A 22568-nucleotide genomic window follows, 5' to 3' on the forward strand; every position below is an offset into this window, starting at 1 on the left:
GACCACTTCATTTTGCCTCTTGTTCCAACAAGCCTACTGCTATACTGTACACTGTAACAGCCATTCCAGTTTTTCTAAAACAGTTAATTCAGGCAGGAGACTTATTGCCTAATAGGTTGGAGCATAAGCTTTATTGGAGAAGAGCAATAAAGTACATGGTCCAACTTACAAGCAATTAAAAAAAATTGCATTTATATTCCGAATCTACAGGATCAAGGTTAGCAGCTAGCATTTTATTAAGCAAACATAAAGATTTCACTAATCTAATTCCATCCATCTGAAACACAAAAAAGCACAAACAACAGAAATGTAGCTGATATATTTGACACACAACAGCAACCATTCACTTCCTGCGATGAATCTCACGTGTAACAAAGAACTGTCCAAAAAGGTCAGTAAGGTCTTTGACTTCTCTTTCTACTGTTTGCAAAAGGTCATTAGAGGTAGTTTCACTCATCTGTTCTCACTGAAGAATCTAATTGCAAACCCATGCCTCTTTGCCAAAGGGAAAGCAATACACTGCTATTTCAGAAATTATTAAAATTGGAAAATGAACTTGGGGGAAAATACTACAATACCAGAATGCTGAAGATACAAACAATATAATATTTTGCAGCAACATTCCCTGGATTTGAACATTATACAGGGAGCCTTGCACAACATCAACACAGTGATTTCTACCAATTCCTGGGGTTTGCAATTTCAACATCGCCATGGGAGTTAAAATGGAATAACAGCACTATGAATGTATAGTGTGAAAGTGCCCAGAGGAAAACTACAGATCACCAATTAAACTAGAATATATCACGTTCAAAACAAGTAAGCAAACAAAAGGAAACAATCTACTGTTCCTCAGAAAATGAAAACTGATTTGCAGGAATCCATACAGCGTGACAATAATTAGCAAGAATCTGTGTATTTTACACATCAGTCAGCTTGCCTTGTTAGGTGAAAAATCTATTATGTGGCAAGGAATTAATCCAGAGACACATAAGTCTGAAAGTTTAAGCTCTTTTATTACCTAGTAATTTGCATTTCTCTTTTAAAATTTGATCTAATCACGACTTTGGTGAAATTTCTAAAAATATGATGACAAAGTCAGGTAAAAAAACTTTTTTAAAAGTACCATGAAGGCTACTCTGCAACTCTCCAGCAATAACTATTTTTTGACCATATGCTTCTTTAACAAATATCCTTATGAGTTTTTCCGCAATCTAATTTTTCCACAATATTCGTAGCTAGAACAACTTGCAGCAGCATATCTATGCACCTAATTGCAATGCAAAAATCACTCTCCCTAGACAAGAGCAGAATTTAATTCACAGTATGAATAAACTTAGGTATAGAATGATATTGGAGTAGTACTCATACTGATGGCTAGTTGCCTAAATCAGTTCTGTTGAGCAGAGGTAGACAATCAGGTAGCATCCTATTTTGAATTTACATTCCCATTTACTTTTAATAGTATAGCAGTGTTAAGGATCATGGAGGGACACTACCATTATTACAAAGACATGATCTGTACTGAGAAACCTGAGAAGAATAAAAACACTTCTACCTAATCCATTGACAGAGCTGCCCTGTCTCTCTTTGGTATAAATTGAAATTCTTAGGAAGTGGATAGATTTTGAGTCAAATAAACTATGAGCCACGATGCAGCTATCGCCTTTACGAAAGAGTTCTTGTTGTAAACTAATTGAAGGAATTGTTGTTGTATGCCTTCAAGTAATTTCTGACTTATGGTGACCCTGTCCCAGGGTCAGATCTCCATATATCTCATTATCCAAACATTACAGTTGTACTACAGACTGCTGAGGGATGTTCTACAAATAGCTGTTATTTCCAATAATACTAATTTTTAGATCAGAATGTGATGAAACTTTTTTTAATTATGGAAAGAGCAGGTTTTGTACTCTTTGGATTAAGTAAACAACATGAGTAATAAACACCAAAGAACAGGTCCAGTCCTCACTTTATGCCCTCCATTAGGGAATGAAATCTAAGAAAAGTAACAGGAGTGTCTCCAGCAGATACAATCCAATGCAACCTAACTACTTCTCTTTAAACCAGGACAGAAGGCATAGAAACAGTCTCACCTTCAAAAGAAATCACAGGATGCTCTCTTCTTGAACACTGCTGCTCATCTTCAGGGTAATCAAGAATGTTCTGTGATGTGGAAAGGTGAAAGGTGAGAAGAAACAGACCAGGAAATGACAGCGGAACAACCATTAATCCTGGAATAACCATGATTGAAGACATGGGACAGCTTTAGCATCCAAGGTAGACCCCCAGAGAAGACCTGTAATACAAAAAGAAACCAACAAATAAGTAAATTTTTAAAAATTAAAAAAAATAGAATTTGTAGAAAAACTGGCAGGAGGAGATAATTTTGCTACTCTCAGCGCCAGTTAACATGGCTCTATGAAGGAGCCCCGGTAGCGAGGTGCGTTAAAGCACTGAGCTGGAGACAAAAAAGGTGGCAGGTTCAAACCCCGGTAGCGGCGGGAGCGGCCGCTGTTGGCTCCAGCTCCTGCCAACCTAGCAGTTCGAAAACATGCCAATGTGAGTAGATCAATAGGTACCGCTCCGGTGGGAAGGTAACAGCGCTCCATGCAGTCATGCCGGCCACATGACCTTGGAGGTGTCTACGAACAACGCCGGCTCTTCAGCTTAGAAATGGAGATGAGCATCAACCCCCAGAAGTCAGACATGACTGGACTTAACGTCAGGGGAAAACCTTTACCTTTTACTATGAAGAGACAAGAAACAATATATTTTATTTTTTTCAAATTCTCCAGAAAAATAAAGTTGGGGGTGGTGGCTCCTTGTTTTTTTCACCAAGTCTTTGTACCTTTGTTGGATTCCAACAATTACACAAATGCTGCCTTCCCCGGATTGGTATGGCAAGCCTTTCTAGGCTAATGAGTATATTACCTCAGAATGATAAATAAGGTATGTGAGATAAAGTGCTCATATATTTTCTCCTTTCTCCACATTATTACTAAACTGCAGCATATATGTATGACTGTATAGCAGTACTACTCAAACTGGTGGCCCAGTGCCAAGGCATTGACCATCAGCTACTAGTCTGCAGCAAATTTGCAAGCAAGCAAGAAAGAGCTGTAACCAATGGGGACAAATACAGTACTAATCCCTGATACATTGGGAAGGGGTGAGCAGCAGCCCCTCCTTTATCAGCCTGAGAAAGTCTGCTGTTTAGTATCAGATCACATAACTCCTGTGGAACTCTCTGCCCCAGAGTGTGATGGAGGCACCTTTTTGGAGGCTTTTAAGCAGAGGCTGGATGGCCATCTGTCGGGGTGCTTTGGATGCGATTTTCTTGCTTCTTGGCAGGAGGTTGGACTGGGAGGACTACAAGGTCTCTTTTAACACTATGATTCTATGATTTATGTTCCTGGTTTGCTTTTCTCAGTTCTTTTGATGGAAAGGACTGCTTTATGTAAGCTAAATTCAGACTATGAAGGATTTGTTTAACTGAAGTTGATGGTTTTACTGTTGATTGATTGTCATAAATTTGCAGTTGTTCTTATAGTTTGAGACCTTGTAGCCCCAATTGTAATAACAAAATGAAATTTAAACAAGCCCATTTTCATATATAAAATTTCTCATATATATAAAATGTTGATTTTATGCCAAGCTCCAAGTTATATGTAACACATATTATGATCCTGAAATAACAAAATACCTTTCAGTCTGTAAATGGTGCTAACGTTTCATTCCCCCCCCCCCCATTTTTCCAATCATTCACAGCAAGCATGGGCAAACTTCAGCCCTTATTCCTATCGGCTGTTAGAAATTGTGGAAGTTCAAAACCTCTAAATGCCTGATTCACAGGGTATTTTTCCAAAACTGAAAACCAAGAAGGAAAGGAAGACCTCTGATGAGAAATGTCAAAGTCTCTAGATCCCAATGTATACCCAATTCTGGCTCCCAATTAGTTGGAATATACATGGACTTTCTCTGCTGCATCTATTAATTGTCCAGACATCTACAGTAACTTTTCTTTGTCTCATCTTGATCACCCTTCTATTAATCTTTAGTTCTTTTCTGAAGCCCACTGTGTCATATCTCACCTAAGATTCTAAGACGGTACAAAGTGTTAATCAGACGGAAGTGAGGAAGCCCATGCTCACTGCATCTTCACTGTATAATTAGTGCAGTTTGGCATCACTTTAATTGCTATGGTGTTATTTAGCTGGCTTTGCACAGCATGGTAATGTATAGTCAGCAAGGAAGATTTAATGAAATAAAGCAGTTTCAAGTGAAGGTTCCTGGAATAACCATGCTGTGTGGGAGGAGAAAGTAGGCTAGCAGACTTTGGAAGGGTTTTAACACAAATACACAAACACACACTTCACTTGCTAAGTATTCCACAAATGTAATCACAAAACAAAAAGGCCCTTAAAACATGTTTACGGTGCACCATGGGAAGGAGCTGTGTTGCCAATAATCAGCAATGCCAAGGTGCTGTCCTAAGAGGAAAGGTGAATAACCACCTTGCAGTCAGCACAGCAAATGGGAATCACAGGAAGCAGGTGGTGCAAATACTAAAATGAATAATTATGAAATTCACCCACAGCAGAGACACAGAGAAAACATCTCTTGATCCAGCAGCAATTTCATTCATATTCATTGTGCAATAAACAGATTATGTGAACAAATATTAATTTCATATTGTCCAAATGTGGCAAAGCTGGAGGAATTTTTTTTGGGGGGGGGCACCCAATTCCAGTAATACTGCAACGAGTATGGTTTCTCAGAATTAAAGTCCAAAATAAGCAATACATTTGCTCAAAGCAAATGTGGTTAGAAAATCAGCACTGACAATATCAACAATTGATAAGTCAAATGTGGTGAAAAAGCTTATAAGGGAGTCAAACAGAATTATTTACATAAATACTGCACACAGTGAGAACAACAAGGGCAAAAAACAGAAGTGCTCAAAAGTAAGAAAGTTTTGTTGCAGTTGGCTAGACATTTTGAAGATTTCTAAGAATGCTATAAATATTAAGCTATGGCTCTGAATCAGCTGGACAGTCATCTTCACCCTCAATTCACACTAAAAGACAGGTTATTATTAAATGAAACCAAAAAGGAAAGGGGGAGGTCACTCGCATCTTGATAAATGAGAGGAAAATCTCAGTGTGAACATCTAGTGACTTCAGCAAGTGCTGTCTCAGAGAAAGAAAGTATATAATCAAGCACCACAGTAACTCAGCCTGATGCTGAGGGCTACTGAAATTAAGGGAAGGAACCACTGTGACTGCAATGGTCTAAGAAGCATGACAAAGTGCTAAATGAAGGCTGAACAAATCTTGTCATGAAACCCCTGTGATTGGTTTGTCTTAGGTTGCCATAGATCAGAAATGACTTGAAGGCACACAACAACAAGTAAAGACAAGACATCTCTTGCCAGGTAAACTTCAACTCTTCTAGAACTGATTGATTGATTTAGTCCTTCTGGGGCAATGAGGCCAAATACATTAGCGCAACAGGAGTTTGCTTGTTTTTTAAATAATGTAGAAGTTGTTCGGATCTTTCATTTGGAGAGGAGGTGTATTAGAGATAAAGGCGGGTCCACTGGTGTAACCATGAATGTATTTATGTCAATGTACTACTACTACTGCTGGCACAGCGGGTTAAACCATTGAGCTGCAGAACTTGCTGACCAAAAGGTCAGCAGTTTGAATCCAAGGAACAGGCTGAGCTCCCACTGTTAACCCCAGCTTCTGCCAAACTAGCAGTTCGAAAACATGCAAATATGAGTAGATCTATAGGTACCGCTCTGGCAGGAAGGTAATGGTGCTCCATGCAGTCATGCCAGCCACATGACCTTGGAAGCATCTACGAACAACGTTGGCTCTTTAGAAATGAAGATGAGCATCAACCTCCAGAGTCAGAGACTTAATGTCAGGGGAAAATCTTTACCTTTACCCTTACCACTACCGCCGCCACCACCACCACTACTATAAAATATGCTTGGAAGAAATATACACTTATGGCAACTCTTGAAGTGTAGAGTATTCCTCCTTCATGGGACTTATATAAGCTGGTTAGGGTTTAAAGTATTGATATTGTTGTCCTAACTGTTCTCTGTTCTAGTGAAAACCTCTATACCACACAGACAGCACTTTCTGATATAATGGAGGCAAGAAAGAGCGCTGGAATAACACAACTCCTGTTGGCAGAGCAAACCAAACACAGATTTCCCATAAAAGACACTTCTCTGTTTCTACTCTCTCCTGTTTCATTTTTGCCATCTGTTTCTGCTTGTTTCCCAAACATTTTACCGTAGTCCTCTGCTTATTAGCTTGTTCCCCCATAAGATTTGCCTGAAACTTTTTTTTAGCTTATAAATGTTCTCATGCCCAACCTCCTCCTTTTCTGCCAGCTCTCTTATCATTTATTACATTTCCCTTCATTTTATTGACATTTTACAAGTTATCAAACATTAAAATCTCATTGATGCCTTACTTTATGTCTGCATTTCCATTTCTCTTGTTATTTCTTATCTCTGCCTACATGACTTTCCATTTTTCAAGACACATTTCTTCTTTCTAGCCTTTACTTGAAAGTTTATTCACTAGTATGTCGATTCCCATGGTGTTTCTTCTATTCCGTGCCTTCCTATTACAACTATCCCTAAAGCCAGGGCACATTCATTCAATGTGCATGATTCTGTTTTGAAAGTATTTCGGAAATTATGAACAGATTCCAAAACAAATCCTTCCAAGTGGCATGGCAGTGTCTCCTACTACTTCATAATTTCCAAAACAGATATAAAACATCCTATATACCATAACGGCGCCCCTGGGTGGCGCAGTGGGGTAAACTGCTGAGTGGCTTAATTTGCTGACTGAAAGGTTGGCAGTTCAAATCTGGGGAGTGGGGTGAGCTCCCATTGTTAGCCCCAGTTTCTGCTAACCTAACCATTCAAAAATATGCAAATGTGAGTAGAGCAATAGGCGGGATTCTAGTGGAGCCCCATGCAGTCATGCTGGCCACATATCCTTGGGGTTGTCTACGGGATGGTAATGGAGCTCCATGCAGTCATGCTGGCCACATGTCCTTGGAGGTGTCTATGGACAACACTGGCTTTTCAGCTTAGAAATGGAGATGAGCACCACCCTCCAGAGTCGGACATGACTAGACTTCATGTCAGGGGAAAACCTTTGCCATTACCATTATATACCACAACTCTATATGATTTTTTCTGCCAACATTACCAGAACCCTCTTATGGTATTTCCTTAAGATACTTATATAGTACTTCTTAAGAACTTTACAAAACAGTTTAAATTGTTAAACGCAGGGCTCAATCTATAAATAAAAACATTTTTTAAAAACACAAAGTTGGAAATTTAAAAACCAAATCTCCCCTGCCCTCAGTTTAAGACGATTCTTCAGCAAATCTGAGTAGCTGTTAAGGGAAGAGATCATCTCCTTAAGTTGAAGAGTAGAAGATACGCCTCCTTTTCCACAACTGCTCTTGTCCTTTGTCAGAACCAGAGCCAGCTTCAATATCAGGGAGAATGGGGCAGTCACCACAGGAGACAGATAACAAGCTATTCGGAAAGAGCAGCAATGTCAGTCGGCCCACTGTGACCCTCTGCTGGAGGATAGGGCAGTGTGTGCATTGCTCCTGCCACCCTGGTGCCCTCAGATGAGTTGAGGATATTCTTCTATCATCAGTTTTACAGTAAAATTCAGCTGCTAGTCTGGTCCCTTTCTGTAAGTGAAATAAGAACAGAAGCGCTTTCTGTAAGTTAAATACTACTCTTGAGAACATTTAGAAGAAAAATGTTTTTGTCTACATTTGTCAAAAAACCACTAAAGCTAAAAAAATAGATATATTATAAAATGACAGGCATCATTTCAAGTGAGATTTATCTGGGCCAAAGTAGCATCTAGCCCAGTGGTTCTCAACCTGTGGGTCCCCAGGTGTTTTGTCCCACAACTCCCAGAAATCCCAGACAGTTTACCTGCTGTTAGGATTTCTGGGAGTTGAAGGCCAAAACATCTGGGGACCCACAGGTTGAGAACCACTGATCTAACCCATGTGGAAGAAGGGGTCTGTGTAAACCAAAAACCTGCTTACCTGGTTCACCATAGAGAAATGACTTCATTTCTATTATGGCTGCATCAGAAACATCTCAGAGATAGTAACTATAAAGACAGATTGCTCCACTATTAATTAAACATTCCCTGTAACATATGAAACTTCCCATTTGCTAGTTAGCCTTCTACAGGTATTACTTTTAGTTGCATTTTTGCCCTACTTTATTTGGAAGAATTGTTTCAACCAATGAACACTGGTAGATACAGCAGGTGGCCATCAATGTTCCTCTAAAGTCAAGGGCAGTAAACAACATGCCCCTAAAGCATCCACTTCTGACGAATTGCATATAGTACTAAGAACCATAAAACACCTACTGCTCGGCAGTGCCCCCTGCCAGGCTTACAAGGCCATGGGCTCATTAATAATACAAGAAAACTAAATAAGTAATACTGCACTACCAAACATGATGTTCTCTTCTGAAAGCATCCTTTTAATGAGAAAGGATTCTCTATTCAGCTTTAGTTTGTGCTTGCATGATCAAAAAGTAGAGTTGAGAATGCCTAATTGACTAGCCAGGCATAATAACAGTTTCTGAACAAGTTAGCAATTATTTCAGACAAGGGATAAGGTCCAAAACTTCACATATTCATTCTGCTGAAAGTGAAGGAATGTGCGGGACATGAAGTAGGGATTTCACCAGGCAATGCCAGAGCCAGTCCCACCATTAGGTAGATGGGGGCCACCTTAGCAGATTTTGGGTAGTCAATTAAGAGTACCACACTGGCCGTAAGTTAAATTTATACTGCATTTCAACTATCTAGGATGGGGAAACTGTTGATACTACACTGCTGGGTAGAATAAGTGGGCAAGTACCTTAATTGCTAAACTTCATTGAAGATATTCGGGCCAGAGGTCTCAAGCTTTTGTCTTCCAGACGTTTTGGAATTCATCTCAAATCTGAAACCACAGAATGGGACTTATGGAGTTATATAGATGACTTAAAGTTATAAACTACTAGTTTTATCTTAACTACCAGCCAAACTAAGAAGTCACTTAACACAAAGGGCCAGATCCCGTACTGGCTTCAAAATGAACTGCTTTGTCTCTAGAAGAAAAGTTCAGCCTAGGCCTCACTCCCTTCTCTTGTTTACTGTTATATCTTAATTCCAATCCATTTTTGGTAATACATCAGCCTCTGATCTTGTAAGAAATTTACTGGTTACTTGTTCGTATGTTTTCTGAACTACTTAGCGAGCAAATACAGTTCCTAAGGTCCTGGACATGGAAATCCTGGTGCTTTCAAATAATTGCTGAAGCCTGACAGATCTTGAAAGGATTAACAGAAGCATAATAGAACTCAAACTCTCACTACCTCCATTTAACCTAGGGTTGGAGATTTCCATAAACTGAGCTCAGCAAAAGAAGTAACTTTATTGGATCATAATTTCTGTATTTTCCAGCCAGAATTGCCAATGTACCTCCCCAAGCTTGCTTCAGTAATTTTCACTGATATTACACCCTTCTTCCACATTGCAACTGAAGACAACATACATAGGGTTCTCAACTAACCAATCCCCACATCCAGACTTTAACCAAATTCAGGCCTCATCAGTTGGAGTAAGGCACTGAGACCATATGTACACATTGTAGCGGTTTGGCTCTCATACAGAAGAAAAGTGGGATAAAAATAACTAAATAAATGTATCAATAATTTTAATGCCAATTCTCAACCTAAGTAAAATGAATACAGTAGAGTCTCACTTATCCAACACTCACTTATCCAACGGTCTGGATTATTCAACACATTTTTGTAGTCAATGTTTTCAATACATTGTGATATTTTGGTGCTAAATTTGTAAATACAGTAATTACTACATAGCATTAATGGGTAATGAACTACTTTTTCTGTCAAATTTGTTGTATAACATGATGTTTAGGTGCTTAATTTGTAAAATCATAAGCTATTTTGATGTTTAATAGGCTTTTTCTTAATCTCTCCTTATTATCCAACATATTCACTTATCCAACGTTCTGCCGGCCTGTTTATGTTGGATAAGTGAGACTCTACTGTATATGCAAACATTTGTGGCTCTCCCTTCCCTTGTTGATTACATTGGTCAATACACATTTTGGTGCCTCAAACATTAGCCCTATTTCTGGGTATATTTCATCTGCTGATTCCAAAAATGGCACCAGTTTTCCATGATCAGCTCTAGTTTTTGAGATAGAGAACACATGCTCGCCCATAGAAAATCACAATAACCACATCTATGAAACGAGAATAGTGTGGTCTATCCAATGTAATTTTTCAGAATCATCATCTAGGCACAGACCTAAAAACAAAGACACCAAGAATTTCTTTTTGTTGGGCTGTGTTTTATGTGAACACTTACCGACTCTCTCTGCTTATCCCCCCGTCACTACAATAAGGTGCCCAGACAAGTCTTTATTTTCGATAGAGCTTCCCTTTTGTTAATGAGTTTTTGCATTGATTCAGTCACTGCAATTATGACTTTTGTGCATGCCTACAGGAACTCCCATATATGCACAGTGGTCACAAAACACTCAAGTACTATCTCCCCTGGTTTGGCGCAAGACATTTTGCTGCCCACAGTGAAGGACAAAATAGTACCCCTTCCTCTATTTTATGCACAGCAGCAGATCAGACTGCCAAAGGAATCATTCTTCACTGCTGAATGTGATATAATCCTCCTCTGTCTCACCTGGGGAATGCAGGACAGTTTAGGACCAACTGTGTGGCACACAAAGTTCTATTCTCTTTCAGGAGAGGGGAAATTGACTGCTGTGAGCTGCCCAATAAGTTTGATAGAGGGAGCTCAATTCTTCTCCTTTCACCAACATGTCTGGGGATTATGAAAAATCTGTGTCTGCACATAAGAATACGTACACAGTTCTGGATGGAACCAATTCTCTTCAGTGGAACTGTAGAGAGAGATTTTGAAACTGCACAGAACTGATTAATTACATTATTTGGGGGGGGGGGGGGGAGAATAACAAACGAAAAAACAACTTCAGCTAATGCTTTCAAGTTTAAATGGAAAAGACTTCACACACAGAACTAGTAATCTGTTCTTTTTAGTACAGCCATCAATTCTACTTTAACAATCATCACGGGAATAAAGCAATGGAATGGGCACAAAATTATTCACTATAATTTGGAACCAGATAACTGTAATTTGGAAAGGAGATTTTCCTTTTGAACCAAAGAGTTTGATTTTTCCCATTACAAAAGGAGAGAAAGAAAAATGGAAGAAACGTGGCATTTCTAATGTTTGGCTAAATTCAGTTTTATTAAGTTGGAATAGTACATCTAAAAAGAGTAGCTGCACCAGATAGAATCAAATGAACCAGAAAATACTTTTTAAAATGATTGGCTGGATAAACACAAGGAAATATAATTGCTACAAAATCTGACCGCTGTGGCATGCAGTTTGATAAACTAATTCCTGAACCTGGAACTATTCTTAAAATCTTCCCCACCCCCCAAAATGGAGAATTCCTTCAATAAAGAAGAATCCCTGCTCTCTTCACCTATACTCATCTATAACCAACCAAGATGGTCAGGATGTCTTCCTGACAGATCTTTTCAAAACTTTATGTGGCAAAATAAAAGCAAGAAACATTCCCCTTCCAGCCTTGGCAAAGAATGCATTTACTCACTGCTATGCTTATGCCACAAACACAGATGTCTTGCAACCCAGAACAATTACATTGCATGAGTTACCAGGTCTATCCATCATGTCCATAATATCACATCCTCTACTGGAACATGGAAGTGCCTTTTCTCCTGTTTAAAACTGGCAGATTGCTCCCATGAGAGAATAATCCAGTTGGCTTAAAAGTCACACTGAAACGCAGCTCAGAGTGGAGGCACAGAAACTTTGGCATGTGACTGGCCTCTTAAGTCTTCCTACCAAGCAGACTCCACCAAGCAAAGTGAACTCATGACAAGAGAGTAAGCACGTAGTACATCTGGTGCACACACCACAACTGATACTAACAAGACTCAGCTCTTGGTTGAAGGCCAACTCTCTCTTTTCAGTTCCACAATGGTGGGAGACTGTCCACAGTCCAGGTAGAAGAGAGAGAAGTCTTATCGCACGCCATGTGTCGGGAAAGTATGGTCCTTCAGGTTCTGCTAGACTGCAACTCTCAATATTCCTCATCACTGGCTGTTCTGGCTATGAATATGGGAGTTGCTGAATAAAACCATAAGGAGTGCTTTGCCCAGCTTGATATATAGTACGCATTCTGTAAATCACAGCAATACTTCTTCACATGCTGCTGGAATCAAGTGTGAAGCCAGGGGCCACAATGGGAAGTTTATCCAGGAACCTTTTCCTTCTTAGTAAACCATTTGCCCAATTTCCAGGAATTCCAGAAGATGCTTGTACAGCAGAAATTAATACAGGGAGCAGACATACTATTTTGTCTTGTGGCATTTTTAAACATGTCTTGTGGAATTCTTAAAGACTAAAAAGGACTGCTATATTTCTCTCAAAGATAGGGATCCAATCAACTGTTGCCCTACAAGGCATCCGAAGATTTTTGGTTCCTTCTATATGACTTCACATTGCAATAGTTAAAAGGCACCATTTCCTACACATAAGTCTAGTACTCTCTGGGATCATCTAGCAATAGGTTCCTAAGTAACATTAGGTCTTCTGAGGTCTGGTTTCAGGAAGCAAGGTCTTTGGGGCTATGGGATCTAAAATATGGAACATGGAGTACCTAACTCCCCATCTATGCCTTATCCAGGGCTAGGAGACAAAGACTTGACAGTAAGATTGGGGTGGCAGTGGAGTTGTAATTTCAGCTATTAGTACCTAGACACCACCAAGCCAACAGGCATATTTAAAAAGCTATTACAAATAAAAAGATGTGTATCACTTACAATTTTGAAAAAAAACCCATAAAATTCTAAGAAAAAATGTTCTACCAACATCAATAATGTAATACATTAACTTCCCACTTAAACCACTTCATGTTTCATCCAAATGCTGTTTGTTGCTAGTAGTGGCTTGCAAACAGACTGCATGGAAACGTCAATACAGAAGTACTTCAAAGGGGCAGCAATGCTATTCTTGGTAAATCAATCCATCAATCAAACTTTATTTATATCCCGCCCCATCTCAACATGGGGACTCAGGGTGGCTTACAACATGAAATAATAAACAATAAATTAAGCAAAACAACTAAACAATATAAACATATAATCATAAAAATAAATCATAATGAAAGCCAATAAAACACATTACACAACAGCAATGCAAAGGGGTTAAAAGCAATCAACAAAATCTTTAGTTATCAGGATGATGAGATTACAAAACTTTCGTTCATCACTGTACCCAACTAAAATGTAACATTTATTATGAATAAGGATGAATGCATTTTCCATTGCACCATACTATTTTTTTAAAAATCCACCTAGTTCCACATTATTTTCCTATATTCAATCAGGGTAACATTTTTTTTTGAAAATGTGTTATAGAATACACAACTGGTTGAACCAAAATAAAAAGCTGTTTCGGAGGTTGGATGGAAAAACTCTGAACTCCCAGCTTGTATGAGGGAACCAGGCACTCCAGCAAAGTAATGACTCCTGCACTGTCAAAACAAAATATGCATCACCAAGACACAGTGCTAAAAGAAGACAAAGACATATATACAGCGTATGCATGCTAGTCTTTACGTACTGATGCAATCTGTACACTGCTATGTTTTATAGAGAAATTCCATGACGAATGTATCCACATAAGGAGATAAAGACTGTGACAAAGGGCCTCTACACATTACATTGTTCTAGCACTATGATTTCATTTTAATTGTCACGGCAAAGCCCTAGGAAATCCTGTGGTTTGTAGTTTTCTCAGAGGCACCAGTGGAACTCTCTAAGCGAGTGGTTCCCAACCTGTAGGCCGTGGCCCAACAGTAGACCACAAGAATGAAAATCTTGTGAACCTTCTCCCTTTTTATTTATTTATTTATTTAATTATTTATTTAATTTCTGCTCCTTTCTGAAGAGCTGTACCAGAAACTAGAGCTGATGTGGTCTATCCAATGCAATTTTCTGAATCAGTACCCCAAATAACCAAACTGAATCTAAAATTGACCAAAGACTGATTCATAACCCTTTTGTTACTAATGTTGGAGTGGTCCCTGGTCAAAAAAAGGTTGGGAACCACTTCTCTAAACACTCTCATTGAAACTACAGGTCCCAAGATACCACAAAATATTATAACACTGAACTGGAACCATAGCACTAAAATCGTGCAGCATGAAAAAGCCCCTCGTAAACTGCCTACTCTTGTCACTTTTGGACCGTGCTGCTGTACCAGCAATTGCCGGTGAAATGGGAGGCACACGGAGTGGCTCGTAGTGCCCCGTGTGTCCTCTCTCCTCCCTTCATCACATAATGGGTGTTTTCGCACCCTTTCCCTCCCCATCAGATGGCAGAATAGGTGGCAATGCTCATTGCCCCGCCGCCCTTTCTATGATCACACGTGGAAATGGAAGGAAAAGTGCGGGTAGCTCCATCAGAGCTACCCAAACTACACTTTCCTCCATGTGGTCCAAACTACACTTTCCTCCTTTTGGCGCTTCCCCCCAACTTTGGGAGGAAAGTGCGCAGGGCCTGCCATGCATTGTGTGATGGTGTACAGCAGGCCTCGATCTTGCTGCAAAGCAAAATGGGGCAAAAATGCCCTATATGAAGAGGTGGTGGAAACATCAGGATGGCTCTCTACTCTCTTTTCTTACAGTTAGTTTCTAAAATGGACTTTGAACAGACAGGCAAGTGTTCTAATAAAAGATTTTGTAAATAAAGAACTGTTCTTCACAATCATTCAGACAGAGGACACTTCTCTGTATACGATGTCACACGTCCAAACTAATTACTAATGTCATAGGGGAGAGTATAAGAATCACTGGTAATGCACAAGAGTGGCATGTTACTAGTAAACTGAAATCTTATAAGTGACGACCCTCACTGCCCTGCCTCAGGTAAAGATTTTCCCCTGACATTAAGTCTAGTCGTGTAAGACTCTGGGGGTTGGTGCTCATCTCCATTTCTAAGCGGAAAAGCTGGTGTTGTCCATAGACACCTCCAAGGTAATGTGGCCAGCATGCCTGACATTAAGTCTAGTCGTGTAAGACTCTGGGGGTTGGTGCTCATCTCCATTTCTAAGCTGAACAGCCGGTGTTGTCCATAGACACCTCCAAGGTCATGAGGCTGGCATGACTGCATGGAGCGCTGTTACTTTCCCACTGAAACGGTACCTATTGATCTACTCACATTTGCATGTTTTCTAACTGCTAGGTTGGAGAAGGTGGGGCTAACAGAGGGAGCTCACTCTGCTCCCTGCATTCGAACCGCCAACATTTTGGTCAGCAAGTTCACTAGCTCAGCGGTTTAATCCGCTGCACCACCTGGGGCTTCTGAGGTTCTATAGGGTCAGGAAAATCCATAAATCTCCTTCACCCAAAATGCTATGTGATGAACATAAATACAGCCATGCATCGCATGACTTTTTAAGCCCCAGTTCCCCATGATGGGCCTGGATAAGAATCCCCTCTTCCATCCCACGTCATTCTCCTCTGTCAAGATTACAAGCGCATGTCAATCCTTTTTGTATTTTATCGTGCTGCTGTGAGTTTCTCTTAGGTGTTGAACCTTTCAGGCTAATTTTTTTTTCATGTCAGGAGCAACTTGAGAAACTGAAAGTCTCTTTTGGTGTGAGAGAATTGGCCGCCTGCACTGCAAGGATGTTACCCAGGAGATGCCTGGATGTTTGATGTTTTACCATCCTTGTGGGAGGCTTCTCTCGTGTCCCTGCATGGAGAGCTGGAGCTGATAGAGGGAGCTCACCCGCTCTCCCCAGATTTGAACCATTGACCTATCGGTTAGCAGTCCTGCCTGCACAATGGTTTAACCCATTGCGACATCGGGGGCTTTCAGACTAATAGTCTCCAGACTTCATCTTCTTACAGTACAGAACAACTGCTACTGCCATTTTAAGTTATTTATTTTGTGACATTGAAGTGTTCTCTTTTCTATGGGGACATGGTAGAAAGAGCTGGTTGGAGGTTTTACAAAAACAGAAAAACTGAAAATGAAGAGAGAGTGCCAGCAATTTTCCTGAAAGAAATAGGAGCATCAGAGTTTTCCTCAGCTGTTAGATATGATTAGAATATTCCCACTGCCTAAAGATAGAAAAAAATAATCAAATATGTTTTTTCGAAAAAATAGAAGTGCATACACTCCAGCAATGTACCTTCAGAGTGTGCATTAAAGTGGATTCTAGACTGCAAGCTGTAAAGAAATGGAACTTTACTAGTATAGCCTAAGTATGTCATACTATTGTGAATGGAAGTCAGCAATATTTGCACAGTAGTAGCAAAGCAGGAGAGGCACTGAATCTGTGCCATGCCTTCCGGCTGCTTCCCTTTTAAATATGTGATGAGAAAGCAAGGGGAATACGAGAGCAATATTTGCATCTCCTACTATCTTTGCCACCTCTTATAATGCAGAAAACTCATGCCTAAGACATATTACTTCCTACATTCACAAACTTCTATTTTTAAGGGGAGATGAGAATTTCCAATTAATTATGTACAAAACCAGTAGATGGTTATGGGTTTAAATGATTTTGGTGACCGTATTTCTATTCCTTGTGAAATGCTTGTGTTTGTTATTATCATTCATGCTATGCAAGGGCAACTGTTCCTATAGTTTTGCTTTGCTGTGTTTTTTCCATGAACATGGGAAGAATAAAAGGAATGCAATGTCAGGGTTGATTTCACATCTATGTGAAATCTAGAACAATAACTAAGAATGCAGTCCCTTGCAAACACCTGAGATACGTCCTGGAGCAGTGGTTCTCAACCTGTGGGTCCCCAGGTGTTTTGGCCTACAACTCCTGGAATTCCCAGTCAGTTTACCAGCTGTTAGGATTTCTGGGAGTTGAAGGCCAAAACACCTGGGGACCCACAGGTTGAGAACCACTGTCCTAGAGGAAAGGAGACAAAAGGAGCTTAGCTTTCTCATTTTTCATGGAGTGGAGGGAAGGGAAGATGGTGAACAAAAGTTGCATGTAAAAGGTGTACATTCATTTGTAGCCATTTGACCTGCTATTGCAGCTTTCATAAGCACACTGTGTATATACAGACTTCTGCAAGTGCATTTGCCCTACTCACCAAGACCAGCTACTTCTGTAGTAAGCAAGTCCACTCCCTTCAAAGCAAGAATGAGGACAAGAGGCACTGGATGGGTGAGCAGGGCAGGTGGTACCATCACTTTACTTAGTGTACCCAGACAGCAGCCCACAGCAACTCGCATCTAGATACATCCAGCCCTTCTTTTGACCAAAATAGCTGCCTTGAGCAGGAAAGCCAATCCAAACTAGATTAAAATTTTAACAGTACGTGTGTTTCTCACACCTGACAAAAGCAGGCAACAAGTACATGTTGTTTTGTATGTATTTGAAAAATAATTTGTTTAAGAAACTTGAAAGTAACTATTTTGAAACTTATAATCAGGAAGAACATCTGGATCATAATTCAAACCATTATTAGCCAAGCTTTACAAGATCAAATTCCCAAAAAATATCTGGTTACTAGTGATGATCCGATCACTTTCTTATACCAACCAAATTGTCTGGGCTCTCAGAGCTCTCTGATCTGACATAATGCATCTTGGTCTGCTTACGCTTGTAGTACATGCACTACGATGCCTTATTGTTTCATAGAATCATAGAGTTGGAAGAGAGCTCATGGGCCATCCAGTCCAACCCCCTGCCAAGAAGCAGGAAAATCTCATTCAAAGCTATCCAGCCATCCTGGTAGAACAACTGTATGATTGCAAAAGAAGTCAAAAATGAAAGGGGGTCCTATTGCTGCCCCTCACTGTGAAGGTCAAAGGGAGCTGGACAATTTTGACAGGCCATCTGATATCACTAGCAGTAGTAATGCCATAGTCAAGGAAGAGAGCCAGCATGGTGTAGCGGTTTGAGTGTTTGCCTATGACTCTAGAGACCAGGGTTTGGTTCCTCACTCACGCATGAAAACCCCCTGAGATGCCTTGAGCAAACCACACACCTTCAGCCCCAGAAAACCCTGTGTCAGATTCACATTAGGGCAGGCATAAGTTGAAGGTATACAACAAGAAGGAAGTTATGGGGCTACAAGAATCAAAGCATGTCTACTTTCCAGACCCAGTACATTCATTCCCAGGAGACAAGTACGGAAGGCAGCAAGGGATCTGGACAGAAGTCCTCATATAGCATTGCAGCCCATCAAGTATCCCTGAAAACAAGGCATGGTCTGGATCTCCAGCTATAGGGAAGCTAGGAAGCAGGGGCTAAAACAACTAAAAGCTGTCCTTAGGGAAGATGTACAATCAGCAACCTCTCCCTAAATTTACAAGTAGACATTGCCACCCTCTGATCTGATACGTAAGAAAATTGCATCTTTTTTTATTACAGTCCAGGCCATTCATGAGGCCTGAGCCATCTACAGAAGGATTACTTGGAATTATAGGGTTCTATAAAAGGTTATTTGGAGTGGGGGAGAGCAGTTGGTAATTTTTATGCATGGGTTTCCTGAGACCTGATCATTATTCCATGGACACCTTAAAGTCTAATCTTGAGGATTTGGCCCCCCATGTCAACCTCTGTTCAGGCTTGAGAGTGGGTGGCAACAGCATGCCCCTCAAGATTTCACAGCATTACCTTTTGCAAACAAGTTCAAAGCCAGGAGGCCTCCAAAGAGCCCATAAATGTCTCAGCTTCCCAACAAAACAAACAGATTTTCTTCTCCTCTCACTGTTGTGCCCAGTGCTCTGACTTTATTGTATACATCCTTCAGCAGCAAGCAGCTGCTGCGCTACATTAACTCTCCCCACAGAGAAGTCAATGGGGCTGGTTTCCACGGCATCAGCTATTGCACTCTGGATGGAGGTATTTGATAGAGGGAAGCGTGTTCCTCAGAAATGTGCGTTGCTGAACAATGCCACAACAGACAAATAAAGAGCTAGTAAAAATGCAAATCAGAACTGCCTTTGCTTGCCACTGATACAAAGCATAAGAAACTTCTCAGAGGGGAAATCAAAATGACAGACACAAAATTAACAAAACCAAACAAAATCAATGGAAATTATGCATAAGAACTTTTTGTCTGCATGTACATTCCTCTGTTGAAAATTATGTGCAAATAAGTAAATATGTACAGTAGGTCCTTGGGATCTGCTGGGATTTGGTTCCAAATTTCCCCTAGATAGTAAAGCAGTGTCACTTATATAAAATGGTGAAATCAAGATTTGCTTTTTGGATCCCCCCCCCAAATATTTTCAATCTAAGCAACCAATTACAGTGGTGTCAGTAAACTGATCTTTTGGAGCTGGTCCAAACAACATGTTTGTGCACAAAAGTAGAAACAGAATCTCCCATGCCTTAAAGAATTATGGGAATTTCACTTCGGATGAACTATTTTTAAAATTAAATCTTTAGTTTTGCTGGATTTTAAAAATATTAATAAAAAAGGTAAAAAGAGAATAGGAAGAGAAATGGGTGGTGGAAAGGATATGATCATGAAGTCACCTACAGATGGAGTGCACCTTCCCTTTCTCCTTTTGGAGGCTTTTTAAGCAGAGGCTGGATGGCCATCTGTTGGGGGTGCTTTGAATAAGATTTCCCTGCTTCTTGGCAGGGGGTTGGACTGGATGGCCCAACTCTATGATTCTATGATCCCTCCACCTTGCCGATCAGCTGCATCTTTATCGCCTGAAAGGTTTTCCTCCTTGACTGGTAAGCAGCAGAAGTCTCTCCATTTTAAAATGCAGAACTTTATGACTTATTCTCTTTCCTGTTCTAACTGGCCTCGCTCTTTGAGCCTTTGGCAAGATCTACTTATTCCCCCTATGTGCAGCAATTCCTAGAGTTGCAAAGTTCTCCAGCAACCCTTCAGGAACATGTCTACTCCCAACCAAAGTAACTTTTCCCATTTTGGACTGTCTTTTGAAAATCCTTTCTCTGGACATGGCAATGTCTTACTCTACTTAGATTTGGTATGGAAGGGAGTAGGTAAAGACCAGTTCAACTCTGTAACAAACTGATGGAAATCCTTCCTGGATCTCTGAACATCTTGTCTTCCTTTGTCTCCCAATAGATCTTGAAATCCACATTTGTACAGCCTGAACCAATTCTAACTTCTGGAACTTAAATTATGCCCACTAAACAACACATCCAGATTCTATTATCTACAGTCTGTCAACCTTTATTTTTACTTAACATCTCCTCATTTGAATTCATTGTATACTCCGGATCTAATTATTTTATTCATTTGTTCAAAGATCTCTACCATAATAGTTGCTTTTCACCAACAGAAAAATGGTAGTGCACTTTGATTTATTCTAGTATCTACACAATTTCTAGGCTTGAAGCACCAGGGCAGAAGGCAATCATATTATTTAATACATACATGGATGAAGCACATATTTTCACATACATGTCCCTCTTGACACAACTGATAGTGACAAAAGCAAGGGAATCAATAGTAATAGCCACACCTTGAAGCTGTAGCTGACAATTCTGAAAAGTTTCATAATTCAACTCTTAGTTTTGCTGAAAATTCTGGTTGGCAGCCAGGTTACTAACTGGAGCTGCTTACAGGGAGCAGTCAACCCGACTTTTCAGGCAGCTCCACTGGCTGCCGATAATATTCTGAGCCCAATTCACGGTGCAGGTTATTACCTATAAAGCTCTAAACGGTTCGGGACCTGCCTATCTTCGTAACCGCGTCATCCCCTATGAACCTACTCGATCTCTAAGATCCTCGGGGGGGGGGGGGGCGCTCCTCTTGCTTCCATCTTCCTCACAGTTACGACTGGTGGGGATGAGAAAGAGGGCCTTCTCAGCCGTGGCCCCCCGGCTCTGGAACTCCCTCCCCAGGGAGATTAGGTTGGTGCCCTCTCTATCCTCCTTCAAGAAACAACTGAAGACCTGGATGTTTAGGTTGGCCTTTGGTGAGACAGTCACTGGATGACCAGCCTCAGTTGGCATTATAACTCTATCCTGAATTTTATTAGGTCCCTTTTATTCTGGTATTTTAACTGATGATGTTATTTTTATATTGCTGCTGCAGTCCCCCCCACCAATGAAGTTGACTGAATTTTACCTGGTGGTTGATTGATATTATTAACTCTTGTTTTATTGTCTTACTGTGTTTCATTTTTTTGTATATTGTTCAATGTATTTATGCTGTTGTTTTTGTAAATTGTGCTAGTCGGGCCTTGCCCCATGTGAGCCGCCCTGAGTCCCCGCGGGGAGATGGTGGCGGGGTATAAATAAAGATTATTATTATTATTATTATTATTATTATTATTATTATTATTATTTATCACATCCAAAGTAAGCATTTATGGTGAGAATTATGCCTCTTAAGTAGCAATATGCAATCAGTATTTCAGCAACTGCATCTGCTGGGCTTTATAAGACACTCAGCATTATAATGGCTAAATTATATAGCTGTTCTACAGTGAATTCTGGCTCATCCTATGCCTTTGCAGTGACAACTGGTAGCTACAAGATAGCACCTGTCTACATTTTGGTTTATATTAGTTTATCCTAATGGCCTGCATTCACAATTCAGTTTGGATGAAGACGGTTATAGAGCATACGATGCTGTCTGGGACGCATGCATGAACCATCAAAATGTATTACATTCAAAGTGATGTAAGGTGACCCACAAATTCCATCTGTAGTGTTTGGTCACAATGGTTTGGTCACACATGCAAATTACTTCTCAAGGCTTCAGAAATTAAACAATAAACACATATGCAGGAATCTGCTCCTACATATACAACTATTCACTCATGTGTGTTAAGAAGTGGATGCACAATGAATTCCTTTCTTGTGCCTCGCTGGGCAGAAGGAATTAAGTGTTGCCTGTTGCAATTCAGTATTAGCAAGGATAGATTTTCCATCCTCAAGAGTGGACAGATTCCTGTTCCCCACTTCTCCCACCCTACACTAAATCCTTTCCAACTGCACAAGGAATCAAATTGGTTTAGAAGATGTAAGTTATTCAGGGGCTTAGCTGCTCAGTTGAGCCTCAGAGGATTTGCTCTCATTATGGCTTTTATGCAAATTCCAACCTCCAAATCTCTTTTGAATCAATTATTACTAGATTAATTTAAACATGTACACCTGGGGTATCTGGGTACCATGAGCCTCATGTTAAAAAGTACAAAAAAGATGATCACACATTCAGGAAATGGCTGGAATAATTCCTGCTGTTGGGAAATATGACCTTTTTGCATAATGTCATGAGAAGACATTCCCACATGAAAACACAGAAGTGAGGGTCAGAATTCGGTCTAAGGGAGCTTTCAATCACTCTGAAAATTAGTGAGGTGGCATAAATTCTTAATAGGATTTTTTTTTAAGTTTTGGAATTTCAGATAAACGATAGGC

General features: G+C 40.2%; 1 protein-coding gene across 12 annotated transcripts in view; it reads right to left on the bottom strand.

The window, feature by feature from the left end:
- Positions 1-22568, bottom strand: part of sema5b (semaphorin 5B) — a 583141-nt gene that overhangs the window by 307036 nt on the left and 253537 nt on the right. For all 12 annotated transcript variants that reach the window (XM_062971530.1, XM_062971492.1, XM_062971628.1 and 9 more), the window contains one exon: positions 2097-2299. In XM_062971530.1, coding sequence (XP_062827600.1) covers positions 2097-2259 — 163 coding nt within the window. In that variant the 5' untranslated portion in view covers positions 2260-2299. The remainder of the gene's footprint in view (positions 1-2096; positions 2300-22568) is intronic.

This window comes from Anolis carolinensis, chromosome 1 (assembly GCF_035594765.1).
Source record: "Anolis carolinensis isolate JA03-04 chromosome 1, rAnoCar3.1.pri, whole genome shotgun sequence".
In the NCBI taxonomy this organism is placed as follows: domain Eukaryota; kingdom Metazoa; phylum Chordata; class Lepidosauria; order Squamata; family Dactyloidae; genus Anolis; species Anolis carolinensis.